Source organism: Equus quagga, chromosome 5, assembly GCF_021613505.1.
Source record: "Equus quagga isolate Etosha38 chromosome 5, UCLA_HA_Equagga_1.0, whole genome shotgun sequence".
Lineage (NCBI taxonomy): Eukaryota > Metazoa > Chordata > Mammalia > Perissodactyla > Equidae > Equus > Equus quagga.
This window is the reverse complement of record NC_060271.1, coordinates 56,652,680-56,678,256: the sequence shown is the minus strand read 5'-3', so window position 1 is coordinate 56,678,256 and position 25,577 is coordinate 56,652,680. Positions and strand designations below refer to the sequence as shown.

At 46.5% G+C, this 25,577-nt stretch overlaps 1 protein-coding gene across 5 annotated transcripts in view; it reads left to right on the top strand.

The window, feature by feature from the left end:
- Positions 1-25,577, top strand: part of NPAS2 (neuronal PAS domain protein 2) — a 158,806-nt gene that overhangs the window by 56,160 nt on the left and 77,069 nt on the right. For all 5 annotated transcript variants that reach the window (XM_046661244.1, XM_046661247.1, XM_046661243.1 and 2 more), the window contains exon 2: positions 17,162-17,215. In XM_046661244.1, the coding sequence (XP_046517200.1) occupies positions 17,184-17,215 (32 nt within the window). In that variant the 5' untranslated portion in view covers positions 17,162-17,183. The remainder of the gene's footprint in view (positions 1-17,161; positions 17,216-25,577) is intronic.

Sequence of the window (25,577 nt, the reverse complement as noted above, 5' to 3'; positions counted from 1 at the left end):
CAGATAAGGCCGTTTCTGAAAGATGTTGGGTGAACATTCCCACAGTCTTGGGTTTTTAGGTCTGAATGTTTCTAAAAGGCTTATTACAAAACCTTCCAATACCTTTATTACAGAAATAAAATAAAGAAGAAACAACGTCCAGCATTTTAGAAGAAAGCCTTCTAAAAATTACACATATCTGCATTTACAGATTCCATCACCGTGGCCTGGCCTGGGCCACAAGGCTCCTGCTCTGTTGAGAAACTTCTCCGGGACCCCCAGACTAACTTTCGTTGGCTCCTGCCCCAGGGGCACCAGTGAGCTATTTGCGGGGTTGAGCTAGGGGTCCTGTCCCTCCTAGGAGCCCCAGGGAGCAGGACCTGGCCCCAGGGCCCCAGTGTCAGCCTCTAGGTTGGTGCTGAGCCCTCCTGAGAAGACCTGATTTCAGACATGAGCTCCTGGAAGCAGGTTAGCTCACCTGGGCCTCAGGGGAACTTCCCTCAACATGTCTGGTGCTTTGTCCAACTTCTGAGCCCAAGAGGCACAAAGGGGTGGCAGTTCTGTCCGGACAGCTGCAGCCTGGAGGAACACAGGAAACACAGGAACAGTGTGGTGCCTTCCTCTCCAGCACGGGGCCCTGGGCCGGCTGGTCCTGACACAGCTGACTCGAGTCCAGCCATGCCCCCAGCATGCATCCAGTTATCACCAGCAGCCGTGGGGGGGTGGAGGAGAGAGGCGGCATGAGCTAGGTGGAGGAAGCAGGTGAGCTGGGAGACAGCAGCAGTGTCCGCCGGCAATACTGGTGCAAACTGTCGGGTGGTGCATCTGTGCGAATGAAGTGTCTTATTTCACCGCTGTAAAGACACCAATCGATTTGTCTGTAGAGGCAGGGAAATGGCAGTGGGTGTCCACGCTCTTCTTTTCCACAGTTCTTGTTTGATTTTTTTAAAGAACCAGTTCCCCAGGCTTGCTTTGAGTTCCCGCAGCGCCCGGGCGCCCGGCTGGCCCCGGAGGCTGGCCTGAGCACCGCATGGGCGCGGGCCGGGCGCGGCCTCATCGCCGCCTCATCACTGCGGAGGCCCCGCGCTGCTGCGCTGACCTACTTTGCTGTGTGCCCACAGCAGGCTAAGCCTGTTTAGTGTTGTCCAGAGGGACTGGGCAGAGCAAGGAGCTTTCCGAGTCGTGCAGATGGCAGTCTTCTGAGCGAACACGGTTTAATCTGTTTGCCCTGTTTTCCATTAGTCTGAGGGGTTAGGACCCAGCGCCCGAGGTGATGCGGGGACAGGGACCAAGCCAAGGGCCTCGTGCGTCCCGCTTCAGCTCTCCCCAGAGAGTCTGCATTATGGTGAATGCTGGGAACCCAAGGCCCGGGCTTCTCTCCAAACTTCAACAACCAATTCTTAAATGGAAGCTCTTCGCTGGCGGTTCTGCTTTACTGGGAGCCTGTGCGGAGGCCCAGGAACGCCTGCTGCTTGCTGAGATGCAGAGAGGATGGGAGTGTGCTTGCCCTCCCTCGAGGGGTTACCGCCTAGTGGGTGTGTGTTGACGGGGGGCGGTCCATGGCTAGGGCCAAGGCTCCGCAGAAACAAATCGACATTATAGTGAGGGGAGGATGGCGGAGGTGCTGGATGGGTAGGAGGGCTTCTCTGACCTTGGGTGGTGTCGGGAGGGCTGGAGGGATGAAGAGGATGGTGATGGTGGTGGAAACGGAGGAGGACATTTTGGCCGTGTAGATATCCGGGGACAGGGATGGGGGAATGACGTTACTGGGGGTGGGGCTGAAGTCACAAATTGGTGGCTGTCAGTCCAGGACTGTGAATGCTATGCCTCGGAGTTTGGAGTGCGTCCTCTGAGCGGAGGGCAGTGTGCACTAGAAGCTGTACATATTCCCCGCAAACACACATGCACATATTTCCTGCTTTTATTCTTTGCTGAAATATTGCTGTGTTGATGCTTGTGGGCATAGGACAGTATCTGTTAGAGTCTTTCATGGAGAAAATGGTAGGATCAGATAGTCCTGATTAAATAAGCTGACATATGAGAAAACCAGAAGCTAGAGCTTTATCTGTAGTTTATTTCACTAAAGTATTTCATGCATAGCAAAGTGCCTTACCAGAGGTGTCCTGGGCCTGCCCTTTCTAATCCCAAAGCTTTGACTGAACCATACTGACCAGAGTTGGGGGAGTGGGAAGGGTTGTGTCTGGAATTCTCCTTGACACCCTGAAGCCACCACCCAGAGCTTCAGAGCTAGGAGCCAGAGAGGAGTCTGGCCAGTGGGTGAATTATGCATTTATTTTGGAGTCCCTTCATTAGTCATTTGTAAGACTTGAGAACTCAGTCTCTGTTTTGAAAAAGAAAAATACGTATGTGTATCCTTCTCATTTCTCTTGCAGTTTCTTCAGTGTTATCTAGGGGCGGATGTGAGCAAGGGGAGAGATCTTCTAAGATAGCTTTAGTTTTAACATGAATGTACAAAATGGGGAAACTAGAGCTTTCTAGTCCTGCCAGGGCAAAACCCAATTGGCTTTTAAACGATATAAAAATCAGACATTCCTGGACCTGCTGGCACTGTCTTGACGAGCACAACCGTGTCTCAGCCGGTGATGTTCCCCCCTCGGCCAGGGTCTTCCTGGTGGAAGGGCTTCGAGTCCCTTCTCTCCAGTGGGCTGGGGGCTTCCTGCCCAAGTGCGGTTTGCATCTGCTGTTGTGTCTCATCTTCCCATTTGGGTTGTGGTGTCCACAGGGCAGGACTTTCTGCAGACTTTGTGGAAGGGGCTGTGCGTGTTTCTTGAGAGAAAATGGAGGTGAAACGTCAGCTTCCCTCCATCCGAGCCCTGCTCGCCTGTGATCCCCAGGCCCCGCAGCCTTGGTGTGCATTTCCTGGGTGGTGATAAATGGAATGAGAGAACATAAAGAGTGCTCCTGGGAAGCTGGGAAGCACTGGAGAAAGTCAAGTCATGTTGCTCTTATTATGGGAATGCTTTGAGGGCAGGCGTCTGGTAAGATAGGGAAGGACATTATCTGTGTTGGAAATTGTCCTCTAACCAAAGCTGATACGACATCCAGAAATGTGACCAGTCGTTTCCTGAGGACCTTCCTGTGTTGGCCATCTTACATCTCATGGATGCAGCGGTTCCCTGGGGTGGAGGCTTGTTTTCTCCTTCTGCCCTCCCTAGTCAGGGGCTGCTTCACCGTGGGTGGGCTGGGCTTCTCCTCTGGACATCCCCTCCCAAGGCCTCCTGGGCATCAGTGGCTATGGCTCAGAGTCTGGACTGCCCAAGGAGGTGCCAACTAAGAGGAGCAGTGACCTCAAGCAGGCGCCGAGAGAAACAGCCCAGGCTCACGCCCACCTCCACTTTTTCCTTTTTTTAGCACAGACAGGTCTGGGCGTCGGTCACGAAGGCCGATTTCCCAGCCATCGGCTCAGATGGAACCAGACTCTGTGTCAGGTGGGAGGGCTGTCCAGGTGGCTTGGATGGACCTTTCAGAATCCCCCATCCCAGAGGAAGCCTCCCCCGACGGCAGCACCCGCCTGCCCAGGGGCAATCGTTCTCAGCTAAATTGTACCATAGTGAGCCAACAGAAGGAACACAAGAGGATCTGCCTTCACATAAACCTTTGAGAAGTGAACACATTGACTACATTAAGTCACGGTAGAGTCTCGCAGTGGGAAGGAAGGGCGCTCCTGTGGGGCCCGCGAGCTCGGCTCAGCCAGGCTGTCTTAGCGCAGGTGGTGGGCAGGAACTCCCTGGCTTTCCAGAGAGGGCTGACTGCATTCTCTATTAAACTGTAAAGAAGTGATTGCCGTGGGCAAACAGGAAAGACAATGGAAAGCCAGGCTGTTTTGTACCTAGGAGGTGTGTGGTGTCAGGCAAGTTCCCTGTGGCTCTGGAGGTGCCGGCCTGGTCTCATTTCAAAGTCTTGGTTTCCGACCACTGCGCTGTGGAAGAGGAGGCGATTCGCCTTTGTTGCTTAGCCCATCCTCTGCTTTACGTGGATGAGCAATCTGATGGGCTCTCATACGGACGGTGGAAAGTGGGTACCATCCCACATTTACGGATGAGGTAGTCATTCCCAAGGCTCCATCCAGGCCACTGCACTACGTGAAGGAAAGAGGGTGGGGGACATTCAAACCCAGATCTGGTTAGCTCCCAAATTAATTTCGCTGCCTCCCACAGTTGGCCGTGCACGTGAAACATCCCACATTTTTATTAAACATTATTCGAAGCTCTGACATTAAACCAAGTATTCCACAGCCTGGGTTTCCAAAACAAATTTGACTTCTTGTTTCAAGGACATCTTTTCCTTTTGCTCTCCTTACAAACATGAGCACAGTTAGGACGAGCGTTCCCAGGCTCAGAGGAGCATTAGGATGAACAGGAAGGGAGGTGCTGGTCTGGAGGAGCATTTTATGGATTCATTTCAGTTTGTCTGTGGCAGCTGAACAGCAGTTCCCAACAAAGGCTTTCACTGACTCAGCCCTGAGCATGACTCATAAATCTCCTGTTTCCCCTCTTGCTGATTTTTGTAGGCATCTATTGTCCACACCCTGACCACACACCGTCACCCGTCGGGTTCTCTAGTTAACTCAGGTTTACACTGTGCAATCTAAATTCTTTATAAAGGGGCCCCCTAAGAGGAATCTTAAGTGATTAGAAGATAAGTTCCAAAGGTTGCAAGAATAATAGGTCATGTTAGGATGACCCTTCCATCCAGACATCGCAGTGATTTCTATTTTGGAAATTCTTTGCTGACCAAACAATGTCATTGTAAATTTACTTAATAACAAATTTTCTATCTTTCTCCATCCGTTGCTTCATTGCTTAAGTCACCGTTTCGCTGAATAATGAATCATTAGACCCTTGGAAAAAGGAAAGCAGGAAGGAGGAATCATGATCCTAACAGGCAGAGAAAGCCTCAGCGTTGGCCTTGGAGAAGCTTAGGGTTCGATCCTCTTTGGGTCACAGAAGCTCCCTGAGGTGGGGTCTCATCTTGGTTTCTTCTGGGAATCGCCTCAGTGAGCCTCCAGCAAGCCCCGGGAGGTGCTTCTGCTTGGAGAAGTGTGATGTGGCTAGGGTTACGGAGGGACCTGTCCGCTGGGCCTTTCCCAAGTAGAGGAATATGCTGGAACGTGACAAGAGTCTCTCAGTTGGAGGGGAATTGGGATTGCAGGAGCAAGCAGCTCTCAGGTTTTCACTGTCATTTCCTTAGAAGAACTATTTTTGCCCCAGCAAATGAATCATTGCAACCAAAATGAAGTTCCCTGGAGAGGAAGAATTAAAATATGGAAGTTATTTCCTAGCCTCCCCCAAAGGACAAAGGGAGAGCAGAGAGCGTTGCGGTTCCTCATTGACTGTTCTTCAAAGCCTTTTTATTCCTTAAATAGAACGAGGAGAAATCATCATCAGGCTCCCACGTGTGAGACACAGACGTTAATCCAAAACGACATGAGGGCCTCACCAGGGGCCCACTGGGAAGACAGGAGGCACACTGGCTGTTGACAATAAATAAACCCCAGTGGATGGGGGAGATGTGTGTGCTTGGTGTTGCCTCTTTTGATTTCCACTTGTCCTTGTTTTCAATATTTTTTCTTTTTAATGAACTAAATTCACCAGGTTTGGTTGGTGTGGTGGGGAGGAGCATTAGGATTTTCCAGCTAACTTGAGACCTGTATAATTCGAACCATCTTTCAGCCAGTTTGAAAACATCGTGATTTCCTTTTGTAAACACATCGGCCTTGCAGCAAAACAGCCTTATGATAGTCATTTTGGGGACAATTCATGATGATACGGAGTCAGCCACTGGGCCTGTAAAGGCTGTGCAAAAAGTTCAAAATTAAAAGACACTGAAGAGGAAGGCTAAGGAGTGATTCTAGTGATTCTGTCTGGCCTGCTTTTGTAAATAAAGTTTTATTGGAACCCAGCCACACCCATTCGTTTCCATATTGCCTATGGCTGCTTTTGCATAGGCAAAAGGGCAGAGACTGTATGGCCTGCGTCTAAAATATCTGCTAGGCAGCCCTTTACAAAAAAGCATTGCCAGCCCTGCTTGAGCAGAATAGCATACCTTTCCTTGTGTGTTGCATGTAGCCTTCTCTGCAGACCCAGGTAAGCTGCCAGTCCCCAGGGGGGTCCCTGTCACCTGTGGGACTCATTAGTCTCCTGTCTCGATGCCGACACACTGTGGAACCCAGGACAGGTGTGGAATGAGAAAATAGTCACACTGCCATTTGCCAGTCCCTGTTCAACAAGGGCCAGCCTTCCAATCAATTGTTTAGTAGGTAGCTGTGAGAAAGAATGTTCTAGAGTCCTTGGGCAGAAATTTCACCTTGGTAATGAAAATGTCATTTGCAGACCTCATTTTCGTCCTCCAGTTGAATTAAAGTCAGTAGATATTTATCGAGGGCTGCCGTGGAAAGGACATCCTCAGTCGCTTCTCCCTATGTTTTATCCATTCCCTTCTCTCCCTCCCTCCCAATCTGGCAAGAACCTAAGTTTCTGTTGAGTTATTTGTGGACGTTGTGGGCAGGTCCACCACTCTGGGCAGCACCACTGTGTGTGAGTGTATGTGTCTTTCCGCCATGCCTACACACACACACACACACACACACACATTTTTCAACACTGATAAATGGGAAAAAAAATCTCGCTCTACCCAAAGACATTTTATAGGCTTAAATACAAGTTTTTGCTACTAGCTGTTTAACTCATTGTCATTATTGATATTATGATTAATAGTATCTAAAATTTTTGACGACTTATTTGTACCGGGGACAGTGCTGGGGGTTTCTCATTGATTCTCTCACTTTCTTCTTACAACCATGCAGTGAGGGAGACCCTTCTGTTATCCCCGCTTTGCAGATGGGCCACTGGGCTGGGAGTGCACGTACTTGCCCCAGGTCACACAGAGCTACTGAAGGGCAGAGCCAGGGTTTCAGCTGGGGTCTGCTGACTCCAGGACATCACTGCCTTTTCCTCTTCACAGATGTGGATGCTGGATCCAGGAGCTCTGAGACCCAGCATGTTCCAGTAGCTGTATCTCCCAGCAGTGGGTGTGGCTCTCTGCTAATTCCCTAGGGAATTCCCGGGGCCCACCTAGTACTCATTGGCCTTGCTTGGTTAGATTCTGCAGCTGGTCTGCCTCCTGGGCTTGGCCCCAGTTCCTTCACCCACCCCTCCCTGCTCAGCAGTCTCCATAGCCCTGCTCGCTGGCAGCCACGGGTGGTCTCTGGCGGTGGGGCAGGAGCACCTGTCTGTGGGTGCTTCGTGGCTGGTAAAGCACTCTTCCAACCAATATGGCACTTCCCTTCTCTGGTCAGGTGCACCTCTCTGAAATCTTAGGTCTGTGGGACCCCATGGTGATCTTCCTGCTGTGCAGAGAGTGTGTTCATTGAAATTCAAGGCAGACAAGAAGAAAGGATGAGGCTGGGGTCTCCTGCCTTAGCAGGGGCTCAGGACAGCAGGAACGTACAGGTTAGGACAGCTCTGTGAGGCAGGCATGGGATGAACAGAACTCACCTTGAGACCTTCTGTGCTGCAGGCATCATGCTGGCCTTTTGTCACACGTGCATGCCGACACACCACGTCTGCCTGGTGGGTGTAAGCCTCATGTTAGGAATGAGGGAAACAGAGACTCATGAAGTTTAAGGGACTTGCTGAAGGTCATAGAGCAAGTAGGTTGGAATTGAAATTTAAGTCAGGCTGACTCTGAAGTCAGAACCCACACATGTTCCACAGGCACTGGGTGAAGAAGAACGGCCTGAGTCAGCTCCAAGGAGACACAGCCCTGGGGGGCAGAGCTGAGCCAGGTGTCCACGGGCAGGTCGCTCAGCCTTTCTGGGTGGTGCCTCCTATTCATGAGAAGAGGATAACTGTAGCCAGCCCATTCCACCCACAGAACTGGATGGAGATAAAATGAGTTTATGCTTTTTCAGACCATGGCAGCCGCCAAGGGTTGGTGAGGGAGTCATTGGCCCATCCTGAAGAGCTCTGGTTGTCGTTTCGTCTGAGTGGATTCTCCCTTTAGTCAATAGCTCCTATACACGCAGCAGTGTTTGTTTTCATTTTTCGTCATCAGGACATAACTGTACCTTTAAATATCCTTCGTAAGTACTGATACTCTCGATTGACTGATCATTCAGAGCTTGGTGGGAGTCGGTGTTAGGCCATCGTGCAGGAATTCAGGTAGGGATTTGGTCCTGGCTGTGTCCTTCCTTTCCTCCCCTCTGCCCCTCTGCCTCCTTTCTCTCGTTTATTCCTGACACATTTGTTGGGCACCTAATATGGGTAAGGAGTGAGCTAGACATGAAATGGGTAACGATGCGTTATACCTCACCATTGCCATCAAAGGAGAGACCCTGATTTTGACTGTCTGCTGTGGGCCAGGCTTGCAGTGGGAACCTTCATACGTGTAAACTTCAGTTCATGTTAGGGTCGCGGCTGTCCTCTGAGGGAGGTGTCTGTCACTCCTCTGATCAAACCTTTCCATCTCACGCAGAGCAAAAGCCCGTCTCCATCCAGTCTCCTTGGCTGTTTCCTCCTCACCAACTCCATCCACCACACTGGCCTCTTGGCTGTTTCTTGTTCTTCTTGCTGTCTGAGGGGCTTCCCTCCAAGGTATCCTCCTGGCTCACTTGCCTCGGGAGTTAGCTGAAATATCATCTTATCAAGTGAGCCTTTCCATGACCCCTTAAAACACCAGAGCAAGACTTCCCCTGCCCACCCCACTACCACCTAAGTGCCATGAGAGCAGGGGCCTTTGCCCAGATGCTCACGGGATATCTGCTGAATCACTGAATGTCACACATGGACATCATGTTACTCCTTCAATGAATACACCTTGTTGCCTCTTCACAGAGCGATGACTTGTACATGGATCAGAGGCCTTAACAGTGTTAAGATTCAGTTTTTCCCAAATTGATCTCTAGATTCAACACAATCCCAATCAAAGTTACAGCAGGCATTTTTATAGAAATTGATGATGTAAATTGTAAAATTTACAAGGAAAGGCAAAGACCTAGAATAGCCAGGAATCTTAAATAAGAACAAAATTGGAAGGCTTATACTACATTGATATCGAGAATTCCTACAAAACTACAGGAGTTAAGATAGTGTGGTAAGATGGTGTGGTACTGGCATAAAGATGGACAAATACAAGATGCCACAGAGTCAGAAAATATAGAATAAGTTTGCCTAAACAGCAGATTAGTCATGTTCTCAAATAATATGCCCAATATGTTTCCAGGTGAAGTGCCTTTCTGTGTAAAGCAACGGGTCCAATTGTTAATCTGATGAAAGTTTAATAATGATGTGTCAAAGTCTAAAAACAGGGAGAGTGGTATATTCATTGTACTTTTTTGAGATGAATAATTGGATCTGCCACTTTAGAGATTTTTCATCTGCAAAAAAGGGTATCTGAAAGTTGAAGAAAAACATATTGCACAAATTCTGCATAAATGTAACTAACATACAGTTTAAAAATAAGTGTATACTACCTTTGCCAGGTGATTCAGGTCAACATAACAGTAATACCCCATGTTAATACCCTTGATATGATGTGATGAGAATGGCACTTTGTCTCTGTGGGCCTCCTCCTAAAATCCCACATGCCCAGTCTGACCATGAGAAAAACATGAGAAAAACCCAAATTGAAGGCATTTCTACAAATACTCCTCAAAATTGTCAAGGTCATCAAAAACGAGGAAAGTCTGAGAAACTATCACACCCAAGAGATGCCTAAGGAGACAGGATAACTAAATGTAATGTGGTGTCCTGGATGGGATCCTGGAACACAAAAAGGACATTAGGTACAAACTAAGAAAATATTAATAAGGTATGGACTTTATTTAATTATACTGTGTCAATAATGGTTCATTAATTGTGACAAATGTACCATACTACTGTAAGGTTTTTTGTAATGGGGGAAACTGGGTGCAGGATATGTAGGAACTCTCTCTAATGTCTTTTCATTTTCTGTAAATCTAAAATTGTTCTAAAAAATAAAGTTTATTAAAAAAAAAAAAGATTGACCAAAGCAATTAGGCAAGAGAAAGGAATAACAGGAATCCAAACAGGGAGTGAAGAAGTGAAATTCTCACTGTTTGCAGATGACATGAGCTTATATATAGAAAACCCTCAAGAATCCATAGGAAAACTATTAGAAATAATTAACTACAGTAAAGTTGCGAGGTACAAAATCAACTTACAAAAATCAGTTGCATTTCTGTACTCTAATAACGAACTTACAGAAAGAGAACTCAAGAATACAATTTCATTTACAATTGCAAAAAATAAAGTACCTAGGAATAAATTTAACTAAGGAGGTGAAGGACTTACACAATGAAAACTATAAGACATTACTGAAAGAAATAGATAACGACATAAAGAGATGGAAAGAGATTCTGCGCATACATAGAAAGAATAAACATAGTTAAAATGTCCATACTACCCAAAGCAATCTGTGGATTCAATGCAATCCCAGTCAGAATCCCAATGATGTTCTTCATGGAAATAGAACAAAGGGGCATATGGGGCAACCAAAGACCCCAAATTGCTAAAGCAATCCTGAGAAAAAAGAACAAAGCTGGAGGTATCACAATCCCTAACTTCAAAATGTGCTACGAAGCCATAGTGATCAAAATGGCATGGTACTGGTACAAAAACAGGCACACAGATCAATGGAACAGAACTGAAAGCCCCGAAATAAAACTCACATATACGGACAGCTAATCTTCAACAAAGGTGCCAAGAACATACGATGGAGAAGAGAGACTGTCTTCAATAAATGGTGTTGGGAAAACCAGACAGCACATGCAAAAGAATGAAAGCAGACCATTATCTCATGCCATACACAAAAATTAACTCAAAATGGATCAAAGACTTGAAGCTACGTCCTGAAGCCATAAAACTCCTGGAAGATAATATAGGTAATACACTCTTTGATATCGAACTTAAAAGGACCTTTTCAAATACTGTGTCTTCTCAGACAAGGGAAACAAAAGAAAAAATAAACAAGTGGGAGTTCATCAGACTTAAGAGCTTCTGCAAGGCAAAAGAAACTAGGATCAAAACCAATAGATAACCCACCAATTGGGAGAAAATTTTTTCAAATCATGTATCCGATAAGGTGTTAATCTCTGTAATATATAAGGAGCTCACACAACTGAACAACAAAAAAACCAAACAGCCCTATCAAAAAATGGGCAGAGGATGTGAACAGACATTTTTCCAAAGAAGAAATACAGATGGCCAATAAACACATGAAAAGATGTTCAACATCACTAATCATCAGGGAAATGCAAATAAAAACTACACTAAGATACCACCTTATGCTTTTTAAAATGGCTATAATCACTAAGACTAAAAATAACAAATGTTGGAGAGAATGTGGAGAAAAGGGGATTCTCATACACTGCTGGTGGGGATGCAAACTGGTGCAGCCACTATGGAAAACAGTATGGAGATTCCTCAAGAACTACCATATGACCCAGCTATCCCACTACTGGGTATCTACCCAAACAACTTGAAATCAACAATCCAAAGTAACATATGCACCCCTATGTGCGCTGCAGCACTATTCACAATAGCCAAGACATGGAAGCAACCCAAGTGCCCATCAACTGATGATTGGATAAAGAAAATGTAGTGTATATATACAATGCACTACTACTCAGCCATAAAAAAGGCAAAATCATCCTATTTGCAACAGCATGGATGGACCTGGAGGGAATTATGCTAAGCGAAATAAGCCAGACTGAGAAAGACAAACACTAGATGATTTCACTCATGTGTGGAATATAGACAAACATGTGGACAAAGGAAACAGTTCAATGGTTACCAAGGGAAGGTAGGCACAGGAGGTGAAGGGGTGCACTTACGTGGTGACAGACAAGAAATAATGTACAACTGAAATCTCACAATGATGTAAACTATTACGAACTCAAATTAAAAAAAAGTTTATCCTATGTGTCTGGACACTGAAGATGCCCCGTAGATAAAAGGAACTGCACAGAGATTCTGTAAATACACAGATAGGATCATCACACAAGATATTTGCCAGAAGTGCCAAGGCAATTCAATAGGGAAAGGAACATCTTTTCAATAAGTGATCCTGGAGCAACTGAATATCTAGATGGGGGGGGGGGGGGGGAGATGATCCTTGACCACCATCTTATGTCACACATAAAATTTAATTTACAATGGACTATAAACCCAAATGTGAAAGCTAAAATGATGAAGCTTCTAGGAGAAAACATAGGATAATTCTTCATGACACCAAGGTGACAAAGATTTCTTAGGACGAATCACTAATCACAAAATAAAAAATGTATAATTTGGACTTTATCAAATTTTAAAACTGTTCATCAAAAGACCCCATCAAGAAAGTGAAAAGGCCAGGCACAGACTGGGGCAAAATGTTCACAAACTGATCTCTAGTTCTGGCAAAGTACTGTATCCAGAAGAGAGAAACTTCTATAAATCAGTATTATGAAGAAACAGCCCAATTTTAGAAAGAAAGAGAGAAAGAAAATTGACCAAAAACTTGGACAGAGAGCTCACGAAAGAAGCTATCTAAATGATCAACAGGCACATGAAAAGATACTTAGTATCATTAGTCGTCAGGGAAATGCAAATTCAGATCCCAATGAGATCCCACAGCATATCTACCAGAATGACTAAAATTAAGAAAACTGACAATACCAAGTGTTAGTGACAACGTGGAGCTGCTGGAACTCTCGTACACTACAGAAGCAGATATAAAATTGTACCGTCGCTTTGAAACACAGTTTGGCAGCTTCTAATAAAATAAGAGTGTGGCTACCCGATGATTCAGCAGTTACTCTCCAAGGTGTAATTTATGCCCAAGAGAATGAGTGCGTGTTTCCACCAAAAGACTTGGATATGACTTATCACTGACGTTAATTTTGGCCCCAAGTGAAGCTGGTTTCTGCAAACCTTCTCCACTTAAGGTTACTGTCTTTCCCTTGTAGGTAATAAATATCTCGCAGGCGATACTTCGAACTATGCAAATATCCTGATTCTCCTGAAACTTTTGTCCACTAATTTCAGCATCCATTGGTGGATCTTGCCTGAACAGTTGCTGCTATGGGGTACTGAGGGTGACTTTCTATTTCCCTATTCCTTCTACATTTAAGAATGGGAAATCTTCTTCTGTGGGGGCATATTTCCCCTTCTCCACTTATTTATTTGTATCAGTGTGGACTCATGGATATTTAGTTTATTCTACGGGTTATAATCTATCATTACTGATTTTGTCGCTCAAATAGTTCCCGGACCCCCTGCCAGGCTCTCTTTTCCTCAGCCTCTCTTCATTATTGTCAGTTATTATTTCTTGAGTGTTTAGTTACTAGATGCAGATGCCTGGACTTCAAATTTGGAGAGATGTAACAAGGTTTAAAAAGACTCCAAATAGTTCCCGTTCCAGAAAAATCGAAGAAACCCAGAACTGGAAGAACCCCTCAGAAACGAACCTTCTTGAGTGTGCTGGGTATCCTCCTGGCACCCCTCCATGCCTCTCCATCCTTCTCTCTGCCCCAGGGGCTCCCCTTGCAGAAGACGTGAATAGGCTCCCTGCTTCCTCTTCTGAGTGACATGGCTAAAGGAGACACAAGCGGAAGAGGGGGTGCGGGGAGTGAGGGGAGGTGACGTATTTATCCCTTCAGTCCCTTCTTACAAGATTCTTTGGGCTGGCTGCATCCCTCCACCCAGTGCCGCCTCCCCTATGTGACATGCTCCTTCCAGGTTTGGGTAACCATTTCCCTCTTGTCCTTTCACCCTTAGAGGTGTTAACAGCTCTTCTGATACCAACCCCAGGTAACTACACCATCTCTCTTGGTCCCCCTACACGCTACCCACACCTTTACAAACAGCTCCTGTGTAATTCAGTCCTGTCTCCTGTTGGGACCGTGACTAATAAACCTCATAAATGTCTAACCCGTCCAGAATAGATGGTTATCCAGAGTGAAGATTCTGCAGCTTCCCTCCGTTGTTCACTCTGAGGGTTAATCACATCAACAGTTATCTTCCCAGCTCCAAACAGAATCTCCTCTGCCTTCATTTAATCTCCTTTTCTCTTCCCTGGCACTCTGTGGTCATAAAGAAATAGCTGCTCAAAATCCTTCTGTTGGAAACTCTTTATACACTTGAGAAGAGTAGTTGTCACTCCTTAGACTCCTCTGTTGTTCCTTTACCCAGACCTCATAGGACTGCTTCTCTTCCCTTTGACCCTCCTTGTGTACCTTTGGGGTCCCTCCAGCTCCTCTACATCATGAGGTAAAAGAATGACTCAAAATCTCGGGGAGGGAGGGACAGCCATGTTCACAGCAGCGCTACTCACAGAAGTCAGAAGGTGAAAGCAACCCAGCGTCCATCGACAGGGGACTGGATAGACAGAAGGTGATGTAAATGTACAATGGCATAGTATTCAGCCTTGAAAAGGAAGGCAGTTCTGACACGTGCTATGATGTGGTGAACCTCGAGGATACTATGCTAAGTGAAATTAGCCAGCCCCAAAAGGATAAATACTGTATGGTTCCGCTTATATGAGGTATCTAGAGTAGTCAAACTCATAGAGAGGGAAACTCATAGAGACAGAAAGTGGAATGGTGGTTGCCAGGCCCTGGGGGAATGGGTGAATGGGGAACTATTGTTTAATGGGTACAGAGTTTCAGTTCTGCAAGATAAAAAGAGTTCTGGAGATGGATGGTGGTGATGGCTGCACAACAGTATGAATGTACTTCGTGCCAGTGAACTGTAGACGTAAGAATGGTAAATTTTGATGCCAGCCTGGTGGTTTAGTGGTTAAGTTCATACGCTCCGCTTCAGTGGCCCGGGGTTCACAGGTTTGGATCCTGAGCGCAGTCCAAGCACCACTCGTCAAGGCACACTGTGGCGACATCACCATAAAATAGAAGAAGATTGGCACAGATGTTAGCTCAGCAACAATCTTCCTCAAAGCAAAAAGAGGAAGCTTGGCAACAGATGTTAGCTCAGGGCCAATCTTCTTCTTCAAAAAAAAGATAAAGATAAATTTTATGTTATGTGTATTTCACCACAGTTTTTTTAATTAAAAAAAATAGGAAGGTGTGAGAGACAACAGGTGTGACAAAACTGAAAGGATGTCAGTGTGGAGCTTCTGTAGCAGGTGCTACTGGGGAACTCGGCTTAAGTTCCATCTCTTCACATAGGTGCAGTTGAGCAGAGTGGCTTTGATAGGGGTCAAGTGGCAGGAATCAGGATGAGAAAATGGGAGGGATGGAGAAGAAGAGGAAGTGTAGATCATCCAGGATTCATGGATTCAGGAAATGTTTAAGGATAAACAGATACAAGTCAGAGAAGATGTGGTCAATAAAGAATAGCTGTTAGTCATTTGTAGATGTTTCGTTTATGACTAAGCAACCCCATCCATCCAAACGGGAATTCCAGAACCTCAGGAAAGTGGACTGAAGTCCACATTCCTACCACAAACATGCTGTGTCCGGGGCATCACTCATGGCCCTGGGGAAAAAAGGCAGCCACCACTTTCCTTGGAGCACAGGCCTGGGGTAGTGCCTCATTAAACGAATTGACACTCCATTTTTCTTGTCTTAAAGCTTTGAACAGATCCCATCTGGAAAACATTAAGCACATCCCTGTTTGCAGATGTGTTAACCCATTTTAATTATAATACGACCCTCAACTGCTGAATGGTGTTTCTTACAAATCTATCACTAAAATATGCCTGCTATTTACTGCATGGGGCGTGTGTGTAAATAGGGGCTGTGGCTGCAGAATTCCTCGTCCTCTTTGGCACAGACCCATGTTTGTGCTCACAGCAGACCCAAATCACAAAACTAAATTATCTCAGAGAAAGATTCGTTTGCCCCATTAAAAACTTTTATCTACAAGTGAGCTCCGTGCCACAGTGGTGAAGTTTGGCGCACTCCACTACAGTGCCTGTGATCTCAGGTCAAATCCCGGGCATGGACCTACACACTTGTCAGCCATGCTGTGGCGGCATCCCTCATACAAAATGGAGAAAGATTGGCACAGATGTTAGCTCAGGGCTAATCTTCCTCACCAAAAAAAAAAAAAAATTATCTAAAACTTTAAATTTCAAGAGTAAATGTTAGTCCATTTGCAAAGTGTTGGTTTTAGGGTTCTGACTTCAGACCCTCTGTTTTGAGAACACAGGCGTGTGGGCAATGGTGATTCAGCTTCTCCGTGGTCCCCACTCCTATCTCAGTCACACTCTGCCCTCTCAGCCACTGTGCCTTCTGCCTCCAGTGCCCTCCACAGGCTCTTGCCTCACAGACACCTTGAAAGTGTTTCTCCATGGAGCACTGGCTGGAGAGGGAGCACTCCAGACAGGGGGGACTCTGGGAAATGAGTGAATGAAGGAAAGAGTCTGCCGTTCTGGGAGGTGAAGGATCACAGGCCTGCATGTGGCAGAAGACGAAACCGGATCTGTGGGCCTGAAAGGCATCGAGCAAGCGGCCTGGGACAGTCAAGGCTCCAGGCGCTGAGGTAGTCTCCGATGACTTCAGGCTGCAAGAACATTCCTGGATTGTTACCTCATTTTTCGCATCTGTGTGCCTTGTCTATCTAGGGAAGTGTAAGTGCCTTAAAGGAAGGGTGGCGGATTACACTCCTTTGAGGCCCCGATTCCTCCAGGCTGTATGTAAGAGGAGCTTGTGTCATTGAATGAACAGAAAAACAAATAAATTCTCTCCTTTCGAATGTCATAGGCAGCTTGCAGGTTTAAGGCTTGAGATAAACAGATGCTTCGTTGAGCCGGGTCTAGACAGCAGTTCTCAAAGTGTGATCTTTGAGATCTGGGGTGGGGGGGTCCCTCGAGGTGAAAACAATTTTCCTAATAACATTTACTCTCATGAGCATACGGTAGACTTTTCCAGAAGTTCCTTGACATTTGATGACTTCATCGCTCTGACACCTAATGGAATGAGTGCTTGTGTATTTAAGATTTCTCAGTTTTAACCCACGTATATAAGAGCTCTTCGGAGTCCTCAATAAATTTTGGAGCATGTAAAAGGTTGCTGGAACCAAGAAGTTTGAGAACTTCTGGGCTAAGGCGTGTGGATTAGATAAAACCAAAATGATGACAACTAGAAAGACCTGTAAGAAAAATCTAGAAGTAGATGGTAATTGCCTGTTCTTTTTTGCAGGAAAAACTGCATAGAAAATCTAATGGATGAAGATGAGAAAGACAGGGCAAAGAGGTAAGAAGGAGGCGTCTTCCCTGTGCCGTGTGTCTGCCAGTCTGACCCTTGCTTGTCCTCACTCAGTGCAGATGAAAGAACCAGCAAGGCAGGCAGCTGGGGACATGCCCTCAGCACCACGCTCGCGGACATTCCGTGGTGCTCTACTAAAATAATGTAGACCAACTCCCTCCGTTTTGGTCCTTACCCTGAAATTACTCACTGTCTGGGTCTTGCCCAGTGGTTTAGACTTTTAACACCTTCATCTGTTAACCCTGTTGCCTCAGGTCTCCTTTCAGAGGCCTCGGTTACTGCTTTTCCAGGACAGACACTGCTTGGCAGGGCAGCCTGAGTGGGCCCAGGAAGGCCAGGGTGCAGGTCCTGGCTCTGCTGCTGGGGCGCTGTCTGGCTTTGGGCAATAATAGTAATAATCATTACCACACATGGAGCGTGATAGTCATCCTCACCGTGCCAAGCACTTCTGTACACATTCCCTCAGCTCCCTCATCTGGACATGGAGCCACCATGACCACCTTGCACTGTTGTTGTGTTGACCAGAAATACTAGCTTGGAAGCTGGCGTGTCAGAGCCATCACAACCCTGTCCGTGCTGGTTCCTTCACTGGACGTTTATTGAATACCTCCTGTCTATGAAGGGGAGTCATAAAGTTGATATTTTGACAGTAAAGACCAGTTGAATGTTATCAGTTTCACTGATTTGCCCAATTTGGCAGTTACGGTGCTAGGCTCTGGAGAAATAAGGACAAGTGAGAGACTGCTCACCCCTGCGAACGGAGGCGACGGGTCGGCACCTACAGATCGTGAGGTTGCAATAGAGTGCTGTGGCAACACGAGTGTCCGCTCTCAGGAATGCCTTCACGCAGGCCCGAGAGCTAGCCGCCTTCCCCCATCTCACTACCATCTGCTCCTGCCATCGCGTGTGCGTGGCAAGTCCCTGGATCCCCGGTGACAGCCTCTCCTTCTCCTGCATGGCTGAAGGGTTTGCCCACTTCCCTTCACAGAACTCACTGCCTGTTGGTCACATACAGAATCCTCCACATGGAGCCCTCAGAGGTCCCCTAGTTCAGAGGCTCCGGGGGTGTCTGTCCTTCCACGTTGCCTGGAGGTGGGGGACAGCCATGGGAACAACAAATCCCCAGCCACTCCAGACCTGCATCTGTGGGGCACAGGGGGAGTCTGTGTGGTTGTTAATTCCCCAGGTAGTTCCTTAAAACAGCCAGGGAGCAGGGAAAATGGCCAGAGGTGTAGCGGCAACAGGGTTAGCGTGGAGCGAGGGTTGATGAAGCTGGAAGATCGGCACTGGGGGTTCTTCGTTCCCTTCTCTCTACTGTTCCATGTGTCTGGAAACTTTCTGTAGTAAAAATTTAAACAAACGACAGTACCAGTAGCTCCCAGCTTATTCTGAAGTAGCAGGCCCTTCTCTTGGCATCGGGAACCATGGTGCCCCACGGCAGTGCTTTTTAAACCTCAGGCCCCAACATAACAGGGGTGGCAAGATTCACGTGGTCCCGACAACACGTAAATGAATAGACCAGACAGGCCTGGGGGAGAACCCTCTGGCCCTCTCACGGACAGGCTGGCTTCCAGTTCTTCCCTCTGGGATGTTTCGCCTCTTGGTTTCCCCCCAGGTAGTGTGGATAGAGCGCTGGTGGCAGGGATCTGAGCCGCATTCCTGGCTGGCCCTGCCCAGGTTGATGAATTCCAGCAAACCCCTCCACCTCTCTCAGCCTCCACCTTCTCACCTGCAACATGAGCGGACTAACTTCCGTCCTGCCCTCCTCTCAGGGTATTTTGGGAATCAGCCACAAAATACAGCAAGAAGCTCTTTTTTTTAATTATTAATATTAATAATATTTATATTTATAAAAATACATGTTATTAATTAAAATTATTTGTTTAGTTATTTAAAATGTTATATTTTTAATTTTAATAATTAATGTATGTGAAAATGCAGGACACTTTACAATAGTACATTTGCAAGGTATTCTCGTTAGCAATAATGAAAAGATCAGCAGTGGTGGCCAGCATCACTGAGTGGTTCCTCATCCTTTGAGGGCGCTCAGTACCAGGCTAAGTACTTTTCAATGCATTATCTCATTCATCTCCTCCACGTTCCTTTGAGATGTGTATAATTGTTATTCCGTTTTTACAGATGAGGACCCTAAGGCTCAACAAGGTTAAGTAGCTTGTCAAACATCACAAAGCTCTATTAAGTGGCAGGAGTGGAAGTTCAACCCAGGCTTCCTAAACCTTAGACTCTGTTCTTATTCCCCGGACCACAGCGAATCTCCTCATATGAGAACTGATTCACTGTCTGGCGGGCGCAGGCTGCGAGCTGTGTCCCGATGTGACTCTGAAGCCCACAGGAGTCTGCTTTCGCCATCATCATCTTTAATACCTTCACCGCCCCCAGGCCCGGCCCTGCCTCTCTGTTGCACTACTTACCTCAAAGCCAAGAAGAGAGAAAATGCATGTTCGGGCTCTCCCATACTCAGAATCACCAAATACAGACATTCAATAAAATCTTAGCTAAAAGTTCTTAGAAATAAATCAGATTGTGTGCAGCTTCTTTCCATTCATTCCCACCTCTCTTTGCTATGAGCCATGGGCACTCACACCTGCAAATTACCTACCTGGAAAGCTCCCTGCGCAGATGCTGCTGGCCCTCACTCCCCTCTCGTCCTCAGATGGGGACACGGGCTTAGAATGTTTGGTGATACCCAGACCTCCTCACCAGAATAGCAGCAATAATGCAGTATGCTTCATGATACTTGGGAAAAACAAGGAGAAAATAAACACAATCCTAAGATGGTATCTGTTTCAAAGCCTCTCATTTGGCAGGTTTTCTAGCAGCAACATGGGCGGCCCATGCCCTAATCCCACCTGGAGGCCTGATGTGAATTTTCACTCACCTGGTATTTTTGATGAGATTAGAAATGCTTAGCCTCAGATCAAAACTCTCGTCTCGGAAAACACATGCTATGTTAGGCAAGGTTTTCAAAGCTCTAGGGAATCCATGGTTTATCTGGATTGCTGGATCGTGTTTTCTGAACCAGGACACGGTTCCATGGTGTTCTGTGAATTTCCATGTAAATTCAGTGAGTGTTAATTGAGGGCCTATTGTATGTGAAGAATTCTGTGCTGTTCTCTTTGGGGAAGATACGGAACATGGTCCTTGAACTCAAAAGGCGGACAGTTTGGAATGTCATGACATTTGGAATCCTTAGATAGTGCCGTTCACAGTCTGTGTTCCAGTCATGAGCGTGTCTTTCCAGCTCTGAGGTGACATAGTTCTGTGGTCTGAGTGAGTGTGTGTCTGTGTGTGTGGTCATCCGGGAAGCCGTGTGGTGGGGCAGGAAGTGCACAGCTCAGCATCACACGGGCCTGGCTTTGAGTCTTGCCGCTTTTACTTTCCGTGCTTGGACAAGTTTCTAAACCTCTCTCAGCCTCAGTTTCTTCTTCTGTAAAATGGGGGTGATAACAGCAACTTCTTGGGGTTATTGCGGAACTGAATGCACAATGCAGGGTACATGGTGCTAATGAGAAATGCTACAACTTCTGGAGTGCTCGCTGTGTGCCTGCAGCATTTTACAGGCATTAACGCTCTCGTCCTCACAGCACCCCCTCCGCAGAGGGTATTGTTAGCCCCACTTTACATTTGAGAAAGCCAAGGCTTCGGGATCAGACGGCCAGTCAGGGGCAGGCAGGGACTCAAATTCAGGCATCATTTACTAGAGTCTGGGCTCCTAACGACTTCTCAAGACATCAGTCAGTGGACACTGCTCCTTTTGATTTGTCCACGGGGTTGGGACAGAAAGCGCTGATAGGAATCCTCGCTTTCCAAAGAAAGCAAGTTTCTGTAACTTTGCAGTATTGTGCAATATAGACTACTCCATTTCTTGATAGAAGTGAACACTAAGAAGAAATTGTTTCATGTTAGCCTCTTCCTTTAATCCAATATTAAGTGAGTAGTTCATCAGTCAATTAAAATTACATTATCTCCTATCAGCCAGGAAGTTCTGTTTCCATAACCCTGTGCATTTTCGTTAAGGGAGGGAGGATGGGTGGCGACTTTTGTTAGTAAGAATCAAGAGTGTCAGGCACGAGTGGCTGGTCCTTGGGGTTCTTGACAGAGTGAATGCTAGTTCTGAAACACAAGCAAAACAACTTCCTGGGGCCTGCCCGGTGGCTCAGCGGTTAAGTGCACACTCTCTGCTTCGGCAGCCCAGGGTTCACCAGTTCAGATCCCGGGTGCGGACATGGCACTGCTTGGTAAGCCATGCTGTGGCAGGCATCCCACATATAAAGTAGAGGAAGATGGGCATGGATGTTAGCTCAGGGCCAGCCTTCCTCAGCAAAAAGAGGAGGATTGGCAGTAGTTAGCTCAGGGCTAATCTTCCTCAAAAGAAAAAAAAACAACTTCCTTATTCTTTAACCTTCATCCTTAGTCTCAACACAGATAAAATTCTTCAGGCAGAGGGAAGCGTTACAATACAGCAAGCAAGAAGCCTATATGTGCCCTTTTGCAGAAGCAAGTGTTGCAGGAGGAAAAGTTTTAGCCATTCGGAGGCTGGTTCCCCCGGGGGTCGTTAGTTGATGTGGACCCCTGACTGAGACCATTCTGTCACCCTCCCATGTTGTAAGCAGGTGAGAGATAAAGAAGCGGATACATAGCCTTACCCTACCCTCGGGGAGCTTTTAGGCAAGTTAGGGAGGCATTCTTGAAAACCGCCAAGGAGAAAGAACATATCCTGTGGGGTCTGTCATGGGCAAAGCCGGGGGGGACGATCAGGATTTGTAAGTTCTACATTCTCAGCCAAGTGCTCTTTTTCGTGGAGAGTAATATGGTTAAGAGGAGAGACTGACCTCATTTCATTGTTTCATTTCTCCGGATGTCAATCCTGAAAGTCTGGAAGGAAAGGCTGGTCCGGTGCATGAAGGTTGTAGCCAACCTGGAGGACGTCGGCTCCATGCACACCTGCTGATGCCCTGTGTGAGGCTCGGTGCAGAGTGAGACAGCTGGTCCTGTGTGGTGTGCGTGGATGTTCTCAGCTGGAGCCCATTGTGCTAATTTTGCTCTGATTTTCTTTCATAGGCTCTTGATTGGATGTTGTGTACATCATTGTAAGCTCCCCCAACACGGGAAAAAAATGGCAGTAAGCAAGATTTGAGGCTTCCTTTCTGTTTGTTTTCTTTGGCGATTAAGGCAGCAGCAGGCGTTGCGAGAACACAGAGGTATCAGGACACACGGTTCATTTATATCACCCTGTAATTTCCAGACTAGTGATTCTGGAGTCAAAACAAAGGGAACAGTAGAATTGTACTTGCAGGCAGAATGCTAATTCTCCTGTGGCCCAGTAAACAGCAGACTGGAAAAGGGGACTCCCGCTATTTGGGGCTTTTGGCTTTTACCCTGGTGGGGTCCTTGGGCTGGTGAAGAAGAATTGTCAGAAGGAGGAATGTGTGCCCAGGAGGCTTAGAAATTTGGGGATGTCCTAGCTCAGGGGCACCCACAACCTCTTTGGGGGCATGTGAGGCAAAGGGCAATTCACTGAAAGCCCTCTCAATAATTTCAATAAATTTTAAATTGAGAAAGGATGGTCAGAAGTCCACAATGTTGAAAATGCTGCCTTTCTTCAGAAAAGGCTAAACATTCCTTTTAGAATTTCAGTGACCTGTTCCGAAGGATTGCGCTCCCGTGAAATGCTGCCTGTGCAACCGTTAAGTAAGAATCACAAGGAAATTAGGCCAGTTTCCCATTTGGCCACCGACGTTTCTGATAACTAGTTAGGAGTAAAGATGTGCCTGTTATGTCTCAGGAGAAAAGAACAGCCTCAGCTGAGCTCCGTCATCCCCCACACGCTTTGCCACATCTCCACAGTAGAAAACATAGAGTTGCCAAAGTTCTCCATGAAACAAGGAGGGCACCAACCTGACCCGTCTTGCTCCACATGGGGTGACCTTTCTCCCCACCCAGATGATGTTCTCTTCTTGAACCGAGCTGCTGAAGGCGCCTGAGCTTGGTGGTGCCCCCTCTGCCTTGGTGTGCAGGGGTGCTGTGGAAATGAGGACATGTGCACCTGTCCCGAGGACCCAGCTAGGCGTGGGAGGGGACTGCACTGACTTGAAATGGGCCTTGCTTTATGCCAGAGTTTCCCAAAATGCATTCTGGGAAACATTCATCCCAGCAAAGCCCTGAAAACAGGTTTGGGCCGTGCTGTTTATTGTTTCCCCCTTTTGGAGAGTTTCACGTCTCCTTAGCCCAGTAAAGGTGCTAAAATGTGATTAGCAAATAAACGTCTGTTCCATTTGATGTAACTGTGCATTTTTTTTAAATTATTGGGAAAAAAATAGTAACAATAAAATAGCTTCTCTGGCCATGGTCCTTCCTCTTTCTCCAAATAATTCTTCATGATTTTCTGTGGAACACCCTTTGCCCAATACTGTCTTATGCAATGGATGTATCAATTCTATTCCCATCATTTTTGTACATTTTCTTATACATGAAAAAATACCAAAACAACATTGAAAAACACTGAAATGTTTAAAGAAGTAAACAAAGAAGATTTATAATCATACCACCTAGATAGCCACTGTTAATATTTTTGATGTATTTACCATCATGTTTTTCTATATTTCCATCAAATTTTCACAGGAATACTCTTAGAAGCTCTTTATTAATGTGACTAAGACTCTAATTTATTCTTCATGAGAGTTTACCTTTCATGGAGAGGACTGTCTTAATATAGAGGATTCTTAAAATTTGTGGCATTGCTGTGAGCAGAGCATTGTCACAGTTGCCTGTGTAGACACTGACAGTGAGCACGTACTTGGTGTGTTTCAATTCTACAAGAAATTATGAGACCTTCCTACAACCACCCCTCTGTTTCAGGTGCCCCAGAAGACTCTTGTGGAGACTACAAAAGCAGCCTCAGATCTCAGCCTGATAAACCTTCTCAGACAGGGTCGTTCTGCTCGGTTTCTGATACTCACATTTTTGGAGGCCTGGTCTGCCCCTTATCAGTTTCTGTGTCATCCTACAATGTGGAACTAGTTAGCCCAGTTAAGATATGTCAGAATTCCCAGTCTGGAAGGAACCTGGGGCATCAGTGAGTCTTTATTTTAGGCGTTAACTATCCCGGGTGTCTGTTGCTGTGTAACAAACCACTCTAAAATTTACAGGATTGAAGCAAAGGCATTTATTTTGCTCATGGATCTTCAGCTTGGGTAGGGATTGGCAGGGAATGCTTGTCCCTGTCCTGTGTGGTCTCAGCTGGAGCAGCTCAAAGATGGTGGCCTGGATCCATCTGCAGACGTGCTCACTCCCACGGCTAGTGGCTCATATCGGCTGAGAGCTCTGCTGGGACTGTGGCTTTCCGCGTGGAGGTGTGGCTTCCTCACAACATGTGACTGGGCTCAAGGGCAAACGTCATGGGGGAGAGAGCCGGGGCTGTGGGTCCTCTTACTACCTGGCCGTTCACTAGCAGCAAGTCACGGAGGCCAGCCAGCGCACACTCAAGGGGAAGGGAATTAAAATTCATCTTTTGGTGGGAGAGTTTCAGAGAATTTTTAATTCTCTAGTTTCAAATCACCATATCAATGTCTTCACTATTTTATGAGAGAAAACTGGGGCCTGTGGAGGTGGGAGTGCCTTGCCCACTCTCTCCTGGCATAGATGGCAGAACCAGGATGAGACCTTGCATCTCCTGGTAACTTGTCTCATGTTGCTTCAGCTAAGCTGTACTGTCCTGTTCTCTTGGTACCCCAATCACTCTTCAACTTCCAGTGGTGATTGTAAGTGTGAAAATAACATGCCTTATAAAATGCCTTCAGCTCCTCATCACAGAGACGCTCTATGGGTTAAAAACCACTCTTCGTGGAACTGCACACTTACAGACTTAGTATTATACCTGTTATTCAAAAGCCCAGCTGCTTTGGCAGCAAGCGGAGCCCACTAGTGCTTCCATCACCAGTTCTGGCCATTGCTCTCCAACTTTGTTGGGAAGTTTTTGAGTTTATCAGCTTTTACTCCATCTGACCAACTGCGTTTGATTCAGAGGACGTCTATTTTCCCATCAGCATGTTCTGTTTACTCAGTTAACAGAACTAGACTTACTGGGGCAATTTAAAAGATGGGGACCTTGGGATTAAACATCAGGAAAACGTCTTCGTGTGGAAGTCTGTTAGGTGTTATGGATAGTTTCCCACTAGATGCTGGAGAGGCTTAAGCTGAAGTGATTGCCAGCCTAACCAGTCTGCACATGAAGTGGATTAAAAAGAAGAGCCCGCTCATGATGATAATTATTTTTTTCTCTTTTTACTGACTTTGTCCTCTCATTCGTGATCTGGCTCACAGATCAGAA